Raw genomic sequence first — 17,843 nt, forward strand, 5'->3', positions numbered from 1 at the left:
AATTAATAAGTTTAACAAACAGAGGAGTAGTTACAGTAGAGAGTGATTCTTTGCTGTGTTGAGGGAAGGGTGTCTCCAGTCTGGAGCCAGGGAAGTTGTTCCAATCTCTGTTAACCGCATAGACTCTTCTGGATGAGCTTTTGTCTGTAAATGTAATATATAAACCTGCACTCAGTTTGCCACATTCATCCTTAATTATTAAGCAAGAAAACGTTGAACAACAGAGAAGAGCAAAGTCTGGTTTAATGCAGATAATCAAACAGCTCTGCTCCCATAAGACATCCCATATATGTGTGCATGAGTGCTCAGTCGTGTCTGACTCTTTGTGACCCCGTGGACGGAGCCTGCCAGGCTCCTCTGTCCATGGGATTCTCCAGGCAAGAATACTGGAGTGGGTTGCTATTGCCTCCTCCAGAGGATCTTCCCAACCCAGGGATCAAACTCATGCCTCCTGCACTGGGAGGTGGGTCTTTACTAATGAGCCATCTGGGAAGCCCAAGACATCCAATAGGAGTCAAGTATGCTTCTTTATACTTAGTTACTCAAATAGTGGGAAAAGGGGAGAAGTCGTCATAGGAAAAGGAGTCTGCCCACCAAACCTGTTCCCAGCTGCTCAGCTGCTGCAAAATTGGTGTTTGCTGCAGGTGATCTATGTGCTTCAGAAATAAGGCGTTTAGTGGCATTTTGTGAGTGACACTGTGAAGGTCATATCCCTGAATTGAAAACATTAAGAGTCCTGTGAAAATATTTGGATATCCCAGAATTTTTTGTAGTTGAATACCAGCCCCGTGACATACTCATTTGAGCTATGTCATATCTAGAACAATATGATTTGTTGTGTTACAGTAAAAGTGCTAAGGTTACCACTTTAAATGACACATTCAAGTTAACCAAACATGCTGAACATCTACAGAAAGGAAGTTATATGTCAGGAGCTGTATGTCAGTGTCTGTTGTAAGTTTGCAGCACTAAATATTGGGTTGGCCAAAAATGTTCATTTGGGTTTTTCTGTCACATCTTATGGAAAAACCCAAATAAACTTTTTTTGGCCAACCCATTAGTTATCATGGCATAGATGAAGCAGAAACATAATAAGCAGTGAAAATCTTTAAGACTCATGTCACCCGAAGAGAAGCATTTGGGCTGCAATGTCACAACAGACCAGAAATTTCAGGTTATCACATGGTACAACCCTCTGTAACTCTTCTTGCTTTAAAGAAGGGGGACTAACATATTTAGCAAGTTCCAGGCATTGTGATAAACCATTGGCTGTATGATGTTACATTTAACTTTCACAGTTCCCTACACTAGAAGTCTGTTTAATTATCTCCAATTTATAGTTGAACAACTCATCTTGAACAAGTTGCATAACTTGGGTAAAGTGGTGAGAATTAGTTAAGAAAGCAATGGACATGAGTTTGAGCAAACTTAGGGAGACAATGAAGGACAGAGAAGCTTGGCATGCTGCAGTCTCGCAGAACTGGACATGACTTAGAGACTGAACAACAATGATTTAGTGTATCTTGTACAATGGATGACTCTGCATTATCTGAAGCTTCATTGGTCCAAAGAGCCACCTCCCTCCTTTAGTACCAAAGAACATTCTCATGGTGCCATTTTGCTGTCTTATGACTTAAAATTACTAAGAAGACACACACTAGAATAAGGCAGTAGGAAAGGTCAAATATTTTATTGGCCTTTGAGAAATGGATAAAAAATTTAGCATTTCCTAGCCGTGTTGGGGGTTAGGAAGACTGTTAAGGAAATGAATAGTCTTTCAGAATTCAATATGAGAGATATTACCTTTGCTTAGAGGTAAATTCTACTCTGGGGAAGGTCCTGCCATTATGATGCCAGTCCTTGGCCCCAACTTTGAGGAACAGGCTCCTAAAATTTGCACAGGGACATTCTTTGAGTGGTTAAAAAAGCTCATCTTGGTTTCCTCTAAACCCAGCATAGGCAATAACTGAACTTTTAGGAAGGGGTATTTTGATGGGATATTAGGGGCAACTTTCTGAGAATTAACAATCCCTGGAAAGTGCTACTGAAGTTACCTACTGGAAAGATTTTTATTACGAAGATGTAGTCGTTTTGTGAAAATTTAAGCCACTTTTTACATCATGGCACATTTCAAAGCATAATTTGTTAATGGCAGGCATGAGACTGAGAGGGGAAAAAGCAGCATCAGATAAGGTGTTCTACTGTGTGAAAGATCATATAATGAAGACATCCACCAGTTACTTCAGTTAGCTTTCTGCATAAACACAGATAAACGCATTCTCGCTGGCTCTCTCTTCCCCCTCTGTTAGAGAAGAGGTGGTCACACGCAGAGAGACGGGTAGACAGTGTGAGATGGGTCGAAACTGTGCAGAGTTCCAATTCCTGCTTTTGGGCACAGCTGCTGAGCCCAAGTTTATCACGCAAAGAAATCAGTAAGTTTAGACTCTCAATTTACTTTCCTAAGTCGAATTTCTTTCACACTTCTGTGTAGTTTATTTTACATGGTTTCTATCCACTTAAAAGCAAGTATGTTCACAGATTCAGTAAAATTGCCATCTGAGCGTATTTCAGTTTTTTGCACCAAAACTTTTTGAGCTTTTTACTGTCAGTGAAATGTAGATGTTGAAGCTATCTTTTGTAAATATGGGTAGAAAGAATGTTAAAGGTCGAAGAACTAATGGAAATGGAAATGATATTTTATCTTTCTGAATGACTTTATTCTTTAATTGCATGTTTAATTTTCAAGTATTTAAACGGGTTTTGATAGTTGTTCCACCAGTTTGTATCATTTTGTGTTATTATCCTGAGCGGTTGTAGAAAATATTTCTCTGTTTCATGAGTAGAATGTCTCGCTCTGTTGATATTATTTCTCTTAATCTCAGTTATGACAGACATAAACCTGCTACTAATTAGACCTGTTCTATTTTGGAGAGAGCCATTTTGCAATTCTTTAAGTAAACTTGCACAGTGCTGGGCCTAGAATAAATAAGCATTAAAAGTTACCTCCTAACTTTTTTATAATTTAAGGCATCTATTTTTAAGCACAATTGAGGCTTCCCCACAACGTCCAACAAAATGACATTTCTTTAGAGACCGTTCTCTCCTGGTCACAATCCTTGCTTTGTTTTTCTTAAATCCTTTAACATGAAGACAGTAGAATTTCTCTGTGCCTATGGGAATTAATTTGCAAGATTTTAAAATATCTAAATTCATTCCAGCAGCTGCGCCTGCAGTCATTATACTGGCAGAATTCCCTGTGAAGTCAGATGGGGTCATCTGGCTGGTTGAATATCAAAGTTCTACCCTACCCCTGCACAAGGGGCCCTCCGGTTTGGTTTACACATTTCAACAGAGCATATTTTAAATACTACTTCATTATCCTTTGTATTTAAAGTTGCTGAATACATAGTTCTTAAATGAAGACACTCTGTAAAGACTTTCGAATTGGGATTAGCAACAGTCCACAGTTGGCCAAGGGTTAGAAACCAAATCGAGTTAGGATGCTGTACCAGATTTGTGGCATTTTTAGTCTAAAAGATACATTTTCATAAAAAGGTACACTGTGGATAAACAGGTAAACTAATTAATAAAACAAGACTTTGAGATGTTTCATCTTAAGAAAAATGTTTAATTTGCATTTATAGAAAAATAACAGCAAATGATAGGTAGAGCTTATTATGTGGTACGCACAGTTTTAAGTATTTTGTGTAAATTAGCTCAGTTAAGACACACAATAGCTACTATTACTCCTCAAGTTCCCACAAGGAAAACACCACGATATCCAGAAGTAACCCCTCCAAAGGTAGAGCTCACTGTGGTAGATTCAGAATTTGAGATCAGCTAGTCTGGCACCCCAGATCCAAACTCCTGTAATTCCTCTCAACAAATTCAATTAAAAGGACATTTTTAAATGGTTAAATAATATAAGAGATGGCATTCTGGTCAAATGGTGATCCTCCCCTTGGTTTTATACATTTTTAACTAACAATTTAAAACATGTTTTCATTCTATTTGGCACCTAATTGGTACCAAACACATATTTCTAAAGTGAATTCACTCCTATAAAAGCTTTTGAATTAGCACACACTGTGTTTTAAGGGAAGAAAACTAATGGGAAGTCTCGAGACAGAGGAAGAGATCCTGGCTGGAAATGTGGAATTTAAATTTAAAAATCATGTGTGTTTCTGTGAGAGGGAGAGAATGAAAGAGACATTGAGAGAATGAACTGCATCCACAAGACTGGATAAAGTCACATAGGGAAAGAGTGTGCATGGAAAGACAGGGGACTTCTTTGGTGGCTCAGTGAGTGGTAAAGCATCTTCCTGCCAATGCAGGGCACACGGGTTTGACCTCTGGCCTAGGAAGAATCCCACATGCCTTGGAGCGACTAAGCTGTGTACCACAACTTTTGAGCCATGCTCTAGAGCCCAGGAGCTGCAACCGTAGAGCTCAAGCACCAAGATCCAATGTTCTGCAACAGGAGAAGATACTGCAGTGAGAAGCCTGTACGCTAGATGGTAGCTCCCACTCTCTGAGTCTAGAGAAAGCCCACGCAGCAAGGAAGACCCAGGACAGCCAAAGAGAAATAAATAAATTATTTAAAAAGGCAGAGAGGGCCAAGGTCAGCTCTTGGGTCCTCCAGCCTATTCCTGGGTCTGGTTGAGGAGGAGGAGGAGCTGCTGGCAAGGGTAAGGTGGAAGGACACCAGTGAAAGGAGGGAAGTACTTCAAGGAGAGCTTAATTCACTGTGTTGGTTGGTGCTGAGAAAAGTGTCCAGCAAGATGAAGGCTTAGCCTTAGCAGACATAGGTCACTGGCAACCTCCACAAGATCTGTTTGACTGGACTGGTCAGATGAAAGCCTGATTAGGGTGAACTATGAGCTATGCAGAGGTAGCTGGAGAAAGAGGTGAAACCAAGAGAGCTACTATTTTTATTTATTTTTTTAAGTTTGATTGTTTTTGTTGTTCATCATGGATTTTCTGGCACCAGTTTTTAATTTTTATTCACTTTTGGGTGACAGCTACAATTTTTAGATGAGAGATTTTGAGGCTTGTTAATATCTCAAAGAAAAGAGATTCTCTTTTGATTCTGCACTTGATAAAAGTAACCAATGTAGGCTTCTTAAAATATTTCCATCTTTAATTTCTATGACACGATGCTTAACTTGTTTTCTTCCTACCTCCACTGGTTCATCCTCCTCTACCATAGAGGGCTTCCATGTATGGTTGTGCAGGTTATAAACTGCAGGAACTCTGTGGGGCACAATTTCTACAAACTACCACATGAGTGGTGATCCCAGAGTTATAGTGCACACACCCTGAACAATTCTCTGTGCTGACCCTTATTTCTAGCCTCAGAACAGATTTTTATCTGAAGCATGTGGAAACCATATATGAGTATATGCTAGTACTGTGAGTCTAAGGTCAGTAACAGAGTATGGCTAGCCAACACTGAAGTTGATTGCAACAGAAATAATGTTTATACTTGGATCGTGAGATCCAAGAGAAAATGTTGGATTTCTGAAACATTTCAACCTCAGTTAAAGTCATTGTCAAGAAAAGAAAAACACTTTTCTCTCTCCCTTTAACCTTCCTTTCCAAAGCAGCAAACTTAGGGAGAAAGAGCAAATGTCTACATTGAAAGTCAGTTGGCAAGCTGGGGACAAAATCCTGTAGGATCTTTAGCTGTTCAAAATGTAAGAAGCAATAGTTAAAATCTGCATGTAGTAGGGAGATAAAGAAAAACTATTTAACTAAATTAACTACAACTTGCCTAAATAAAATAATTGAAAAAATAGAATTTTCTTTCTTTTATCATCCTCCAAACTGAATATATCTATCAAAAGAGCAAGGTATATGCAATTGATAGGTATATCCTTACAGTGTAATACTATTCAGAAAAAGAAAGAGAAATGACTTATTGATAGACGTTACAACATGGGATGAATCCCATAAGAATTATCCTGAAAGAATCCAGATAGAAAAGTTTACGTTGTGTGCTTATATTTATATAAACTTCTAAAAGAGGCAAACTAATCTATAGTGACACAGAACAGATCAGTGGTTGCTTAGAGGGGAGGGAAGGCAGAAGGAAGGGATGACTGAGTATGCACAAGGAAACTTTGGGGGGATGTTTGTGTTCGTATCTTGATTGTGGTCATGGTTTCGTGAGTGTCGATGTATGTCAAAGCTTATCAAACCACACACTTTAAATATGTGCCCGTTTATTTTATGCCAGTTATACCACCCAGCTGTAAAAATATCTTAAAAGGATGTTTGGTTTTAGAATGTCTGAAAAGGATTTATGCAGCCTTTGATCTAATACCAGAAAGTGAAAGCAGAGCAAGAGGAAACATTTTGCGGGATCATAGTGAAAATATCACTGGAACGCTAGGGGAGTTACAAGACCAAGCGCCACTTTAAAGATGCAGACAAATTCTGATTGCATCTCCAATATACCTTTAAAGGAAAGTGCATTGATTTTGTAGCTTGCTGCTTAGAAGCAACACAATATTAGATCTCCTTCTCTGCTGTGACACTTTGAACTAGTTTGGGTTCAGAAGTTCATTGCTCCCACATATGTAACAGAAATTCATTCCACCTTCATCTTTGACAACATCTGTGAACAGTGTCCTTCTGGGTTTTGTGCTGTCAACTAGCTCATCTCTGATTCAGGTTCACTCTGCATTTCCTGCAGTCTGTGAACACCACCTTCAACCATTGCCTTGGCCTCATAAACAGTGAAGGAGACGATAGAACAGTAACTAACTTATAAGAACAAGAAGCAGCAGTGTCTGGCTGTACCTGTTTATTTGCTTTATCTTGATCTCTTAATACACCTGTATACCTAATACATCTGTGAAAGAATCATTAATTCTTTCTTGTTGACTGACACTGAAGACCTTAATTAACTTGCACATGTTACTGAACAAAAACAAAATGAAAAGGAGAACCACATGTTCCATGCTTTGAGATCACTGGGTGGATGTACTCTGTGTGATCTACCATCCCAGGGATTTAAACTGCTCTTGAGCAAACACACTTCATAAATTAAGACCTGGCAGGCACCCAGGAAGTGGTTAAGGTTCACTGAACTTTGGCATAACTGGCTCACGATCCATCCGTAATGTTCTCGGACTAGTTAGCTGGGTGGAGGTGAGCACATCTCAGCAGAATTATTTAGTAGTATTAGCATGATAGTAATAACATTATAGAATCAGGGATTGATTGCTGCTTCCTGATTTGGAGAAGGCACAAATTTTAAAAATGATAGAGCATGTTAACTCAGGAAGTTAAAAGCCAAGATGGAAGAATGGCTGTAATTAAGAGTTTCACTGTTGATTGAGATAGAGAATTGACAATTAGGAGAAATAAAAGTGAACTTACTTACAAAACAGAAACAGACTCACAGACATAGAGCACGAACTTAAGGTTGCTCAGGGGAAGGATGGGAGAAGGGACAGTTAGGGAATTTGTGATGGACATGTACATACTGCTATATTTGAAATGGATAACCAACAAGGACCTACTGTCTCTCCCCAAAACCCCTCCCATCCAGGGGAGTTTGGGGAAGAATGGATACATGTATATATGTATGGCTGAGACTGTTCTCCTGAAACTGCCACAACATTGTTAATTGGCTATGCTCCCATTAAACAGAAAAAAAAAATTAAAAAAAAATAAGCTTGATAGTACAAATATCTACAGTAAAGTTTGTTTTTCTTGATTCATTTCTTTAGGTGGGAGGTGCTGTTGGGCTGGGAAGTAGGCAAGAAAAGATACTATATATGCTACAATACTACTTTTCCTGGACTGTGAATTTAATTATATATTTGAAGAGTTACTATTGCATGCCTATGGAAAATTAAGCCAACTGTAAAATTGCTTGAATTCTGTTGTTGAGTATGTAATTATGAAAGGAAATAAAATAGGATCAAATATTTTTGTTTCTGGTTTTCTTTTCCTAAGTCATGGAATGAGAAGATATAGGCATCTGCTACCTCAGAATCAAAAGAAGTTAATTTTTAATTTTCTTCAACACTTAGAGGCATCTTTCAGGGCAGGGCAGAGAAATGCTGACCAACCTAAAATGAAGACAAATAAAACCCTCCAAATCCTGCTTAAGCTATCTAAATTCCTTCCGCCTTAAAAAATGTAAAATATACACTTTTTAAAAATCCAGGCTTAAAAACTGAAAATTAGATAATAACTTACTGGATTTCAAGATGATTCTTTTGGTGTTTTAGATAAGGTCAACTTTTCTTGACTTTGTCAAGGAGGCAGATAAACTTTTATATCACCCTTGCCTGTATCCCTAGGCTGTAACTTACCAACTGTAAATTCAGAACAATAGAGCAGAGGTCATGCTAGAAATATATGATGCTAGGACCAGTGAGTTTTACAAAGTTGTCCAGTGATGACCTTAGAGTATTTTCTAAGATTAATCTTAAAATGGAACACGCACAGATTATGTATTTTCATGGCAATTGTTGGGGTTTGTCTGCTTTTGTTAAATAAAATTGTTTTGGTTTTTATTTGTCTGTTTCAGGGCTCATGCCTGTTGCACAGCAGCCTGTTTATTGTGCTTCAAAACATGGCATAATCGGATTCACACGCTCGGCAGCGGTGAGAACACAGCCACAACATCTCTCTTTCTCTTTCTGGGCAAATGTGACAGATGAGCTCTATAAAGTAGAGGGGAACAGAGTTAAAATTCAGTACATTTATGGACTTCCCTGGTGGTCCAGTTGTTGAGATTCCTCGCTTCCAATGCAGGGGTGCGTGGGTTCAATCTTTGGTCAAGGAACTGAGATCACACATGCTCCGTGGTATGATTAAAAAAAAAAAAGCAGAAAAGTAAACAGTGCAGGTAGAGTGCATTGTATGTTTACATTTTTATGAAAAAAAAAAAGCCAAAATTTGCTTTAAATTGTTTTGATACATTTAGATTAAAGATAGAAAAATAAATTATACTTCAGAGTTGTTGTTCAGTCACTAAGCCGCATCTGACTCTCTGTGATCCCATGGACTGCAGCATGCCAGACTTCCTGGCCTTTCACTATTTCCCAGAGTTTGCTGAAATTAATGTCCTTTGAGTTGGTGATATTAGCTAACCATCTCATCCTTATTTATTATTAAAAATAGTTTCCAGGTAACATAAAGGACCAACTATAGAAGGCAATGCCAACCCACTCCAGTACTCTTGCCTGCAAAATCCTATGGATGGAGGAGCCTGGTAGGCTTCAGTCCATGGGGTCGCAAAGAGTCAGACCGACTGAGCGACTTCACTTTTACTTTTCACTTTCCTGCATTGGAGAAGGAAATGGCAACCCACTCCAGTGTTCTTGCCTGCAGAATCCCAGGGACGGCAGAGCCTAGTGGGCTGCCGTCTATGGGGTCGCACAAAGTCGGACACGACTGACGCGACTTAGCAGCAGCAGCAGCATAGAGTAGATTGTTTTAACATGAGGTAGATTCTAAACACAGTTTACTGAAAAAATCTTTAAGGATTAAAAAAAGCAAAAAGATAGTCTTTATTTTTGAAATTGACTCCAAATTTAAAAATCATTAACTATAGACTTCCTTAAATGCTCAAGGCGTTACTTATCTTGACGATACGGTAAAAATGAGTCAGAGCCTGGAGGATGGAGGAAGGGGTGAGGCTAGCTTTTACCTGGTAGCATTGTCAAGGATTCTGTCTCCATAGAGATCTAGGGTAAATGTGTGCGGAGATTAGAAAAAATATTTTAGCCGTAACTGACCACATGCGTTGATAGTATGATGTACCTTAATATAATAACTGAAAAAAAGGTACAGCTTAAGTGGAGCCTGATGAACAAGGGTAAAGTAGAAGGATGATTGATTGGAGGTGTAAGCAAGACCAGACCAAAGGCGACTTATGGGTCAAGGTCATGAACTTGGACTTTATTCTAAGTATAGCCGTCATTGGGTCTTTTCTGCACAGGAGTGACAAGATTACATTTCCATGTGAAGAGGACCATTCTTGCTACTATTTAGAGAACGTATGGGAATTCCCTGGTGATCCGGTGGTTATGACTTTGCACTCTCACTGCCAGGGGTGAGGGTTCAATCCCTGGTCAGGGAACTAAGATCCCTCAGGCTGTGTGGTGCTGCCAAAGACCAAACAAAGAAAATGTATGAGAGAGGACAAAAGTAGAAGACAAAAGAGCAGCTGAGAGACCTCTGCAGTGGTTAGTCTAGTTGAGATGGAGAGAGGGGCCTGATGATGAGGAAATCGTTAATTGCAAGCAATGATAAGCATAGAGAAAGCAGATGGTGACTGGTAAATGTTCAGTCAAAAAGGAAGATGAGCAGCTGTCACACTCGTAATTGAAACTGACTGAAAATTTTAACTTGCAAAGTCTTAATCTTTAAATCAACTTTTAATGAACACATAACACTATTACAAAGCAAAGTGCAATCACACGTGCACACTAAGTTGCTTCACTGGTGTCAGACTTTGCGACCCCATGGACTGTAGCCCGCCAGGCTCCTCTGTCCATGGGATTCTCCAGACAAGAATACTGGAGTGGGTTGCCATGCCCTCCTACAGGGGATCTTCCTGACACAGGGATCGAACCCATGTCTCCTACAGCTCCTGCATTGCAGGTGGATCCTTTACTGCTGAGCCACCAGGGAGGCAAATAAATCAAAGCAAAGACCAGAAATGCTGCATTTACAGTTACAAGACTGGAACTTGTATAGTTGATGCTCATTATTCATTAGTTATGTTCTGTAAAATCACTTGCAAAGACTGAATTAGAGGATACTGAACTATTACTTTTAAGGGAAATGTGTGGTTAAGTTCCTGCAAGGAACTTGTCACAATGTCTTGTTCAACTGATCCACATATAGCATAGTTTTAAGTATATTTCTATTTAAAGACACCTTATTTAATATGTATTGTGTATAATATGCATTGTATTATTAATAGCATGGCCAATAGCATTTATACCTCACACCTGAAGGAAGCTCCTCTAATGTATGTATTTTCCCCCATAAGACACATTGCAGCCTTCTTGCACTTAGAAATACTAGACAGCACTTCAGCACTATGCTTTGAGGGCATTTCAAATAGTAAAATCGCCAACAAAAAGCACAAAGATGAGAAAAACCTGGGCAAGTATCCTGAAAAGGATGCGTATTTATGGTAGAGGATCTGAAACAAGAAAGCAGAGCATCGTTTTGTTTGACCTTAGTCCACATCAGGCAACTCAAATTTCTTATTACTCTCTGTCCACAGATAAACTTGAAAGCACTATGAGTATTAATTTGAGGTCTTATGAGTAAATTTTAGTAAGGAAGAAAAATGAATCTACAAACAATTGACTTACATTTTGTTTTAGAAATAGTTCAGATAAAACCTATAGGTTGAAAATTAAGCCAAAAGATGTTAGTCTGAAAATACTTAAAATTGTCTTCCTGCTACTTCGAGGTCACTTCAGTCGTGTCCAACTCTGTGCGACCCCAGAGATGGCAGCCCACCAGGCTCCCCCCTCCCTGGGATTCTCCAGGCAAGAACACTGGAGTGGGTTGCCATTTCCTTCTCCAATGCAGGAAAGTGAAAAGTGAAAGGGAAGTCGCTCAGTCGTGTCGCTCTTTGTGACCCCATGGACTGCAGCCTACCAGGCTCCTCCATCCATGGGATTTTCCAGGCAAGAGTACTGGAGTGGGGTGCCATTGCCTTCTCCAAAAATTGTCTTCCAGATAGTGCCAATTACTAAATGTCTTTAGAATAATCAAAGTCCTAAAATTTTCCACTAAAAGTATTTTTAAGCAAGTAAGAATACTTTAATACAACCCATTGCAAAGAAAACTTTGGATATCAATTCTAAAGCCTTAGCTTCTTTTTTATTTTATTTTAAACTTTTTATGTGTGTGGTGGGGTATAGCTGATTAGCAACATTGTGGTAGTTTCAGGTGGACAGTGAAGGAGCTCAGTCCTACGTATACATCTTTCCGCCTAAGCCTTAGCTTCTTACCTTCAGCTTCCTGCAATGTTCAGTAGGTAAGAGTACTTTAGATAATCAAGTATTTTCAGAAGTGCCCAATACTGAATTTTTTAGAAAGTAATCAAGTGAGGCTTTGGGGAATTAGTTTACCATTTTAGTTTTGTATTCCTTTACTTTCTGCCATCAGTCAGCCTTACTTTACAGAGCTAGGATAGCTGTTTTGTGATTTTCACATCAGAGTCTTTTAACTAGCTTTAATTATCAGTTTACCCTACATGACACATTTATGAAACTCCTGAAACCTGCAACCTTCTACTTCCAATCGACAGATGGCTGCTAATCTCATGAACAGTGGTGTGAGACTGAACGCAATTTGCCCAGGCTTTGTTGATACACCCATCCTCAAATCCATTGAAAATGAAGAAAACATGGGGAAATATATAGAATACATGGGTCCTATCAAGGATATGATGAAATACTATGGAATTTTGGAGTAAGTAAAGCTATACCTATCTTCCTTTAATATGACAAAGCAAAGGGCTATCTAGACATACGCAATCAAAAGGGAAAAAATAGCTTTTATATCTGAGAAACTCACACGAGCTTCAAAGTTTAGTTTGGCAAAATCTCTGCAAAAAAACTTTTTTTCTGGGTTTCTGAATAGACTGTATTTATATATCATGGATTTTGTTTTTAGATGTAGAGAATGCATTATTAATACCTTCAGCCATAAGGAAGTATTTTTTTAAAAGGTGATGTTTAATTGTCTTTCAAAGAAGCGATACCTTATTTGCCTAAATTCCAAGCAATGTTTAAATATACCCTTCGTGACATTTCATGTGGCCCTTAACTTCATCCACTTTCCTAACCATGTCTGAGTTAGAGCAGTTGACATTTCACAGGATGGAGTCATTGGTATCAAATCCTGACTCCACCACCAACCACAAACTTATCTGTCAACCTCTGGGAACCTCAATTTTCTCACATGTAGAATGGGAGTGATAGTAAAACAAGCTTATAGGACTTGGAGAAGTCTACAAACAAGTTGATAAACGGAAGGTACTTAAAACAGCAGCAGATAAATAATAGACATTCAGTAAATGTTGGCTACAATTCTTTCTCCTTCTACAATTCTGCCTCCTGAGAAATCAGTACGCAGGTCAAGAAGCAACAGTTAGAACTGGACATGGAACAACAGACTGGTTCCAAATCAGGAAAGGAGTATGTTAAGGCTGTATATTGTCACCCTGCTTATTCAACTTACATGCAGAGTACATCATGAGAAATGCCGGGCTGGATGAAGCACAAACTGGAATGAAGATTGCTGGGAGAAACATCAATAACCTCAGATATGCAATGACACTAACCTTATGGCAGAAAGTGAAGAAGAACTAAAAAGCCTCTTGATGAAAGTGAGAGAGGAGAGTGGAAAAGTTGGCTTAAAACTCAACATTCAGAAAACTAACATTGTGGCATCCAGCCTTATCACTTCATGGCAAATAGATGGAGAAACAATGGATACAGTGAGAGACTTTATTTTTGGGGGCTCCAAAATCACTGCAATTGGTAACTTCAGCCATGAAATTAAAAGACACTTGCTCCTTGGAAGAAGAACTCTGATCAACCTAGACAGCATATTAAAAAGCAGAGACATTACTTTGCCAACAAAGGTCCGTCTAGTCAAGGCTATGGTTTTTCTAGTAGTCATGTATGGATGTGAGAGTTGGACTATAAAGAAAGCTGAGCACTGAAGAATTGATGCTTTTGAACTGTGGTGTTGGAGAAGACTCTTGAGGGTCCCTTGGACTGCAAGGAGATCCAACCAGTCCATCCTAAAGGAAATTAGTCCTGAATAGTCATTGGAAGGACTGATGCTGAAGCTGAAACTCCAATACTTTGGCCACCTGATGAAAAGAACTGACTCATTGGAAAAGACCCTGATGCTGGGAAAGATTGAAGGCAGGAGGAGAAGGGGATGACAGAGGATGAGATGATTGGATGGCATCACTGAATCGATGGACATAAGTTTGAGTAGGCTCTGAGAGTTGGTGATGGACAGGGAGGCCTGGCATTCTGCAGTCCATGGGATGGCAAAAGTCAGACATGACTGAGTAACTAAACTGACAATTCTTTAAATTTCTACTCTAAGAATATTTCTGATAGGTCTAAATTCTGCTGATAGGCTAAAGGTGGGAAAATAATCATTTACTCAATGTAAACAATAATCAATATTTTGATAGGTTAGGTGTGGACAAGGTTAGGTGTGGACATCTACAGCAAATTTATAATTCAGTAAATATTGAATTAAAAACTCAGGTAGCAGTGCTTCATAACATACATTTCTCAATTATTTGTTAACGGTAATAGATACTTCAAAAATAACTCAAAGTGATGTGACAAGTATGCCTTATTCTTTAATTTTAAAATATTGATTTTCCCTTTATATTTAGCCCTTCGATGATTGCCAATGGATTAATAACACTCATCGAGGATGATGCTTTGAATGGTGCTATTATGAAGATCACAACTTCTAAGGGAATTCATTTTCAAGATTATGACACAACCCCATTTCACACGAAAATGCAGTGAACATCTTATATGTCAGCTTTAACTGAAAATAAGCACAAATGGCATACTCCATCTTCTATTGAATATAGCTTTTTAAGTGAAATGTTACTGTTTTAAGCCTTCCTTTCACGCATGTGATGTTCATTTTCTCTAAATGATTAGTTAAATATATAGACTTTAAAAAATGAGGAACTATAAAAAATATGACATAGACCAAAGCTAGGTTTTGATCTTTATAGTCTAAACAAGGGATATTCCAGGAATATTCTGCCTTTCAGAAGATATATTTAAATTTGTGATTCATAAATGTTCATTTCTTCATAACTTCATTTTAAAACAGATACTTGAATTGTTATTTAACTCAAAGCAGATGTAAAAAGCTCATTTTGTCTCTATGTTCACACTTTAAAAGAAGGAAGCTACCTACAATGGCAAATATTTAGTAGCAATAACTTTTGCTTATGTACCATCTTTCAGCTGACTATTTCAGCTCTTTGAGAACATGGCATATTCAGGGCCCAGTAGGTAAGGAGTAAATTATTGTATGAATATATCCCAAATGAAAAAGCTAATGCATGGAAAAATGACAAAAAATAACTGGCTGAAGTGTTGATCTACTTCACCCTTCCATCTGGTGAAAACAGCTTTTCCTCTGTGCTTGCTTTAAAAATTTTGACTCCAAAAATCTCAGGAATGAAATTTTTAATAGCTACAGCAAAAAAGCATAGTTAGTAAGTGTTGTATTTAAGACACGCTTGTTAAGAAAGAAATACAAATGTATTTTTTTTCAGATTCCTTCATTTGTGCCAATTTCAAAAATGCCTGCTTTTCAGTAAAACTATTTTTTTTCTAATCTTCATGAGTTACTCAGTGTTCTATGTATAGATGTAGAGAAGAAACCAATTTTGTGACAGCCTCAACTGAAGATGTTTTTGTGTTTTTAAAGCCATAATAACAAGAAGTAAAAATAGCTGTGGTATTTTGCCATTTTCCCTGTCAGGTATTTTAAGACAGGATCATTAAATGCACCTGCTTCAGGTAATGCTATTTGCAAGCAATAATTAATGCTAATAATAATGACATGAAAGATTTCCAAATCAATCATTTCCTTGTAGAAATTTTGAAAAGTAACTCATTCTGCCTGCTAGCTCCTAAGCTCCCAGGTGGAGCAAAATCCATCCATGTGAGATTAGTATGGATTTCTTAGAGATATTGGTGAGTTGTCAGATTATGGCTGTTTTAATTCTGCCATAGAGATCTATTACCTTCACTTTTAAGGAGTGGATTGAATATGAGGAACTGTTGTCTAAATGTCCACATACTTGAAAAACACCAAGACGTGAACATCAGTGAAAATCTAAGAAAAGTTAAGTTGTATAATTAGGCACAAACGTGTTCATAACTTGTGGCGGTAACATACCAGTTAGTGATGTAGATATGAGGAATACCATTTATCTTACTCTGTCTTCCACTGTAATGCTCAAAGCTATAGCTTAAGCTTTTAATTTATGGAGAAGTCTTTGTACTGGTGGCCTTCACTATACATTGTGCTTTGAATTATTGTTTTTAAATCAATAAAGTATGCAGACATTTAAACCCAAATACTGAGTAAAACTGAAAAGAATGTGTTCTATTTTTTAAGATTATTTTTACATTAAAATGTTTATTCTATAAAAAAACTTTAAATAAATCATAATGTTATATGCTGCTGTATATACTGGTTAAGAAAACTAAATAGTAAATTTTCAGGAAAGGGAGTGGTGAAATCTTAAATGGATTTTTTCAGTGAAAACCCTAATGTAAATAATTTTTTGAGCCAATTTTTCTTATTCTGTGAAGTAGGGGTCCCAAGATAGCAAAACTAAAAATATATGGGTACTGAAAAAAGATTAAAAGATTGGATAATGACACTGAAATGTCTCACACACTTAGTTGTCCCATATGAACATAATTTTATATACTTGTAATAACATTTAAAATAGAAATGATTATGTGATAATTTCTAATGTTGCCCTGTGTATAAGTTTAGGACAGTGAAGAGGTCTGACAGTGTACATATTTAATAAAAATTTAAGTCACTTCACAAATTAAGTATCATTTATGAATAGCTTTTTCTTGCATGTGGTTTGCAGGGTCAGCCCCTGGTGATACAGAACTGAGCAGTGTAGTGGAAAGGAATGGATTTGAGAATAAATAGACAAATGACAGGCATGACATACATTTGATATTTTTCCTGATATTGTCCCTGCTGTAGACTTGCGCTTGTCACTTCAGTTCAGTTCAGTCACTCAGTTGTGTCCGACTCTTTGCGACCCCATGAATTGCAGTGCGCCAGGCCTCCCTGTCCATCACCAACTCCCGGAGTTCACTCAGACTCACGGCCATCGAGTCGGTGATGCCATCCAGCCATCTCATCCTCGGTCGTCCCCGTCTCCTCCTGCCCCCAATCCCTCCCAGCATAGCACCAACTAAAAGTTGTTTTTAAGAGCCATGAATAAAGTGAAAGTGAAAGTGTTAGTCACTCAGTCGTGTCTGACTCTTTGCGACCCCATGTGCTGTGGCCCACCAGGCTCCTCTGGCCGTGGAATTCTCCAGGCAAGAATACTGGAGCAGTTTGCCATGCCCTCCTCCAGGGGATCTTCCCAACCCAGGAATTGACCGTAGGACTCCTGCATTGCAGCTGGATTCTTTACCATCTGAGCCACCAGGGAAGCCCCCAAGGATACAATATTAAAACGCATTGCCGGCCTTATTAAATCCTATCACATTTTTTTGTGTTTAACCTCTTGGGTTTAAATTAAAAGGATAAACTGGTAAATTCCTAGATTTAGGTTGACCTGAAGTAATTGCATGCTAGTCAGGCACCATTTTCTAAAATCTAAATGTATAAATTTAAGTAAATTTTTATTTCTTTGTCCTTAAATTCATATGTGTGTGAAATATACAGAGAGAGACATATAAATATATATTTGCTCCTATAGCCACAAAATAATTTTTAGAACTATGTGTCCATTGTAATTATCTAGTATGAGTAGCAGAGGATTCAGATAAACCTTGAAACTCATGATTTAACATAATAGAATTGTTTTCCTTTGGTCACACAAGAGTCCAATGCTGGTATTCAGTAAGCATGTTTCCAAAAGGTGGTTTAGACTGCTTCTGCCATGTAGCCCCACTGTGTAGGACTCTGGAGTCATTCAAATCCAGCCAGTTGACTGGAGAAGAAAAAATGAAGAAGGTATACCTGCTTCTTAAACATTTCAGCCTGGAAATAACAGTCATTATTTTTACTTATAGCCCATT

The 17,843-nt window shown here is 38.1% G+C and overlaps 1 protein-coding gene across 2 annotated transcripts in view; it reads left to right on the forward strand.

The window, feature by feature from the left end:
* HPGD (15-hydroxyprostaglandin dehydrogenase) overlaps positions 1 to 16,142 on the forward strand; it is a 35,352-nt gene extending 19,210 nt beyond the window's left edge. Inside the window, exons 5-7 of one of the 2 annotated variants that reach the window (XM_069574190.1) lie at positions 8,549 to 8,625; positions 12,302 to 12,465; positions 14,423 to 16,142. In XM_069574190.1, coding sequence (XP_069430291.1) covers positions 8,549 to 8,625; positions 12,302 to 12,465; positions 14,423 to 14,561 — 380 coding nt within the window. In that variant the 3' untranslated portion in view covers positions 14,562 to 16,142. The remainder of the gene's footprint in view (positions 1 to 8,548; positions 8,626 to 12,301; positions 12,466 to 14,422) is intronic. The other variant, XM_069574191.1, reaches the window with a different exon arrangement.
* Positions 16,143 to 17,843: the final 1,701 nt, after the last annotated feature.

The sequence above is a fragment of the Ovis canadensis genome, chromosome 2 (assembly GCF_042477335.2).
Source record: "Ovis canadensis isolate MfBH-ARS-UI-01 breed Bighorn chromosome 2, ARS-UI_OviCan_v2, whole genome shotgun sequence".
In the NCBI taxonomy this organism is placed as follows: Eukaryota; Metazoa; Chordata; class Mammalia; order Artiodactyla; family Bovidae; genus Ovis; species Ovis canadensis.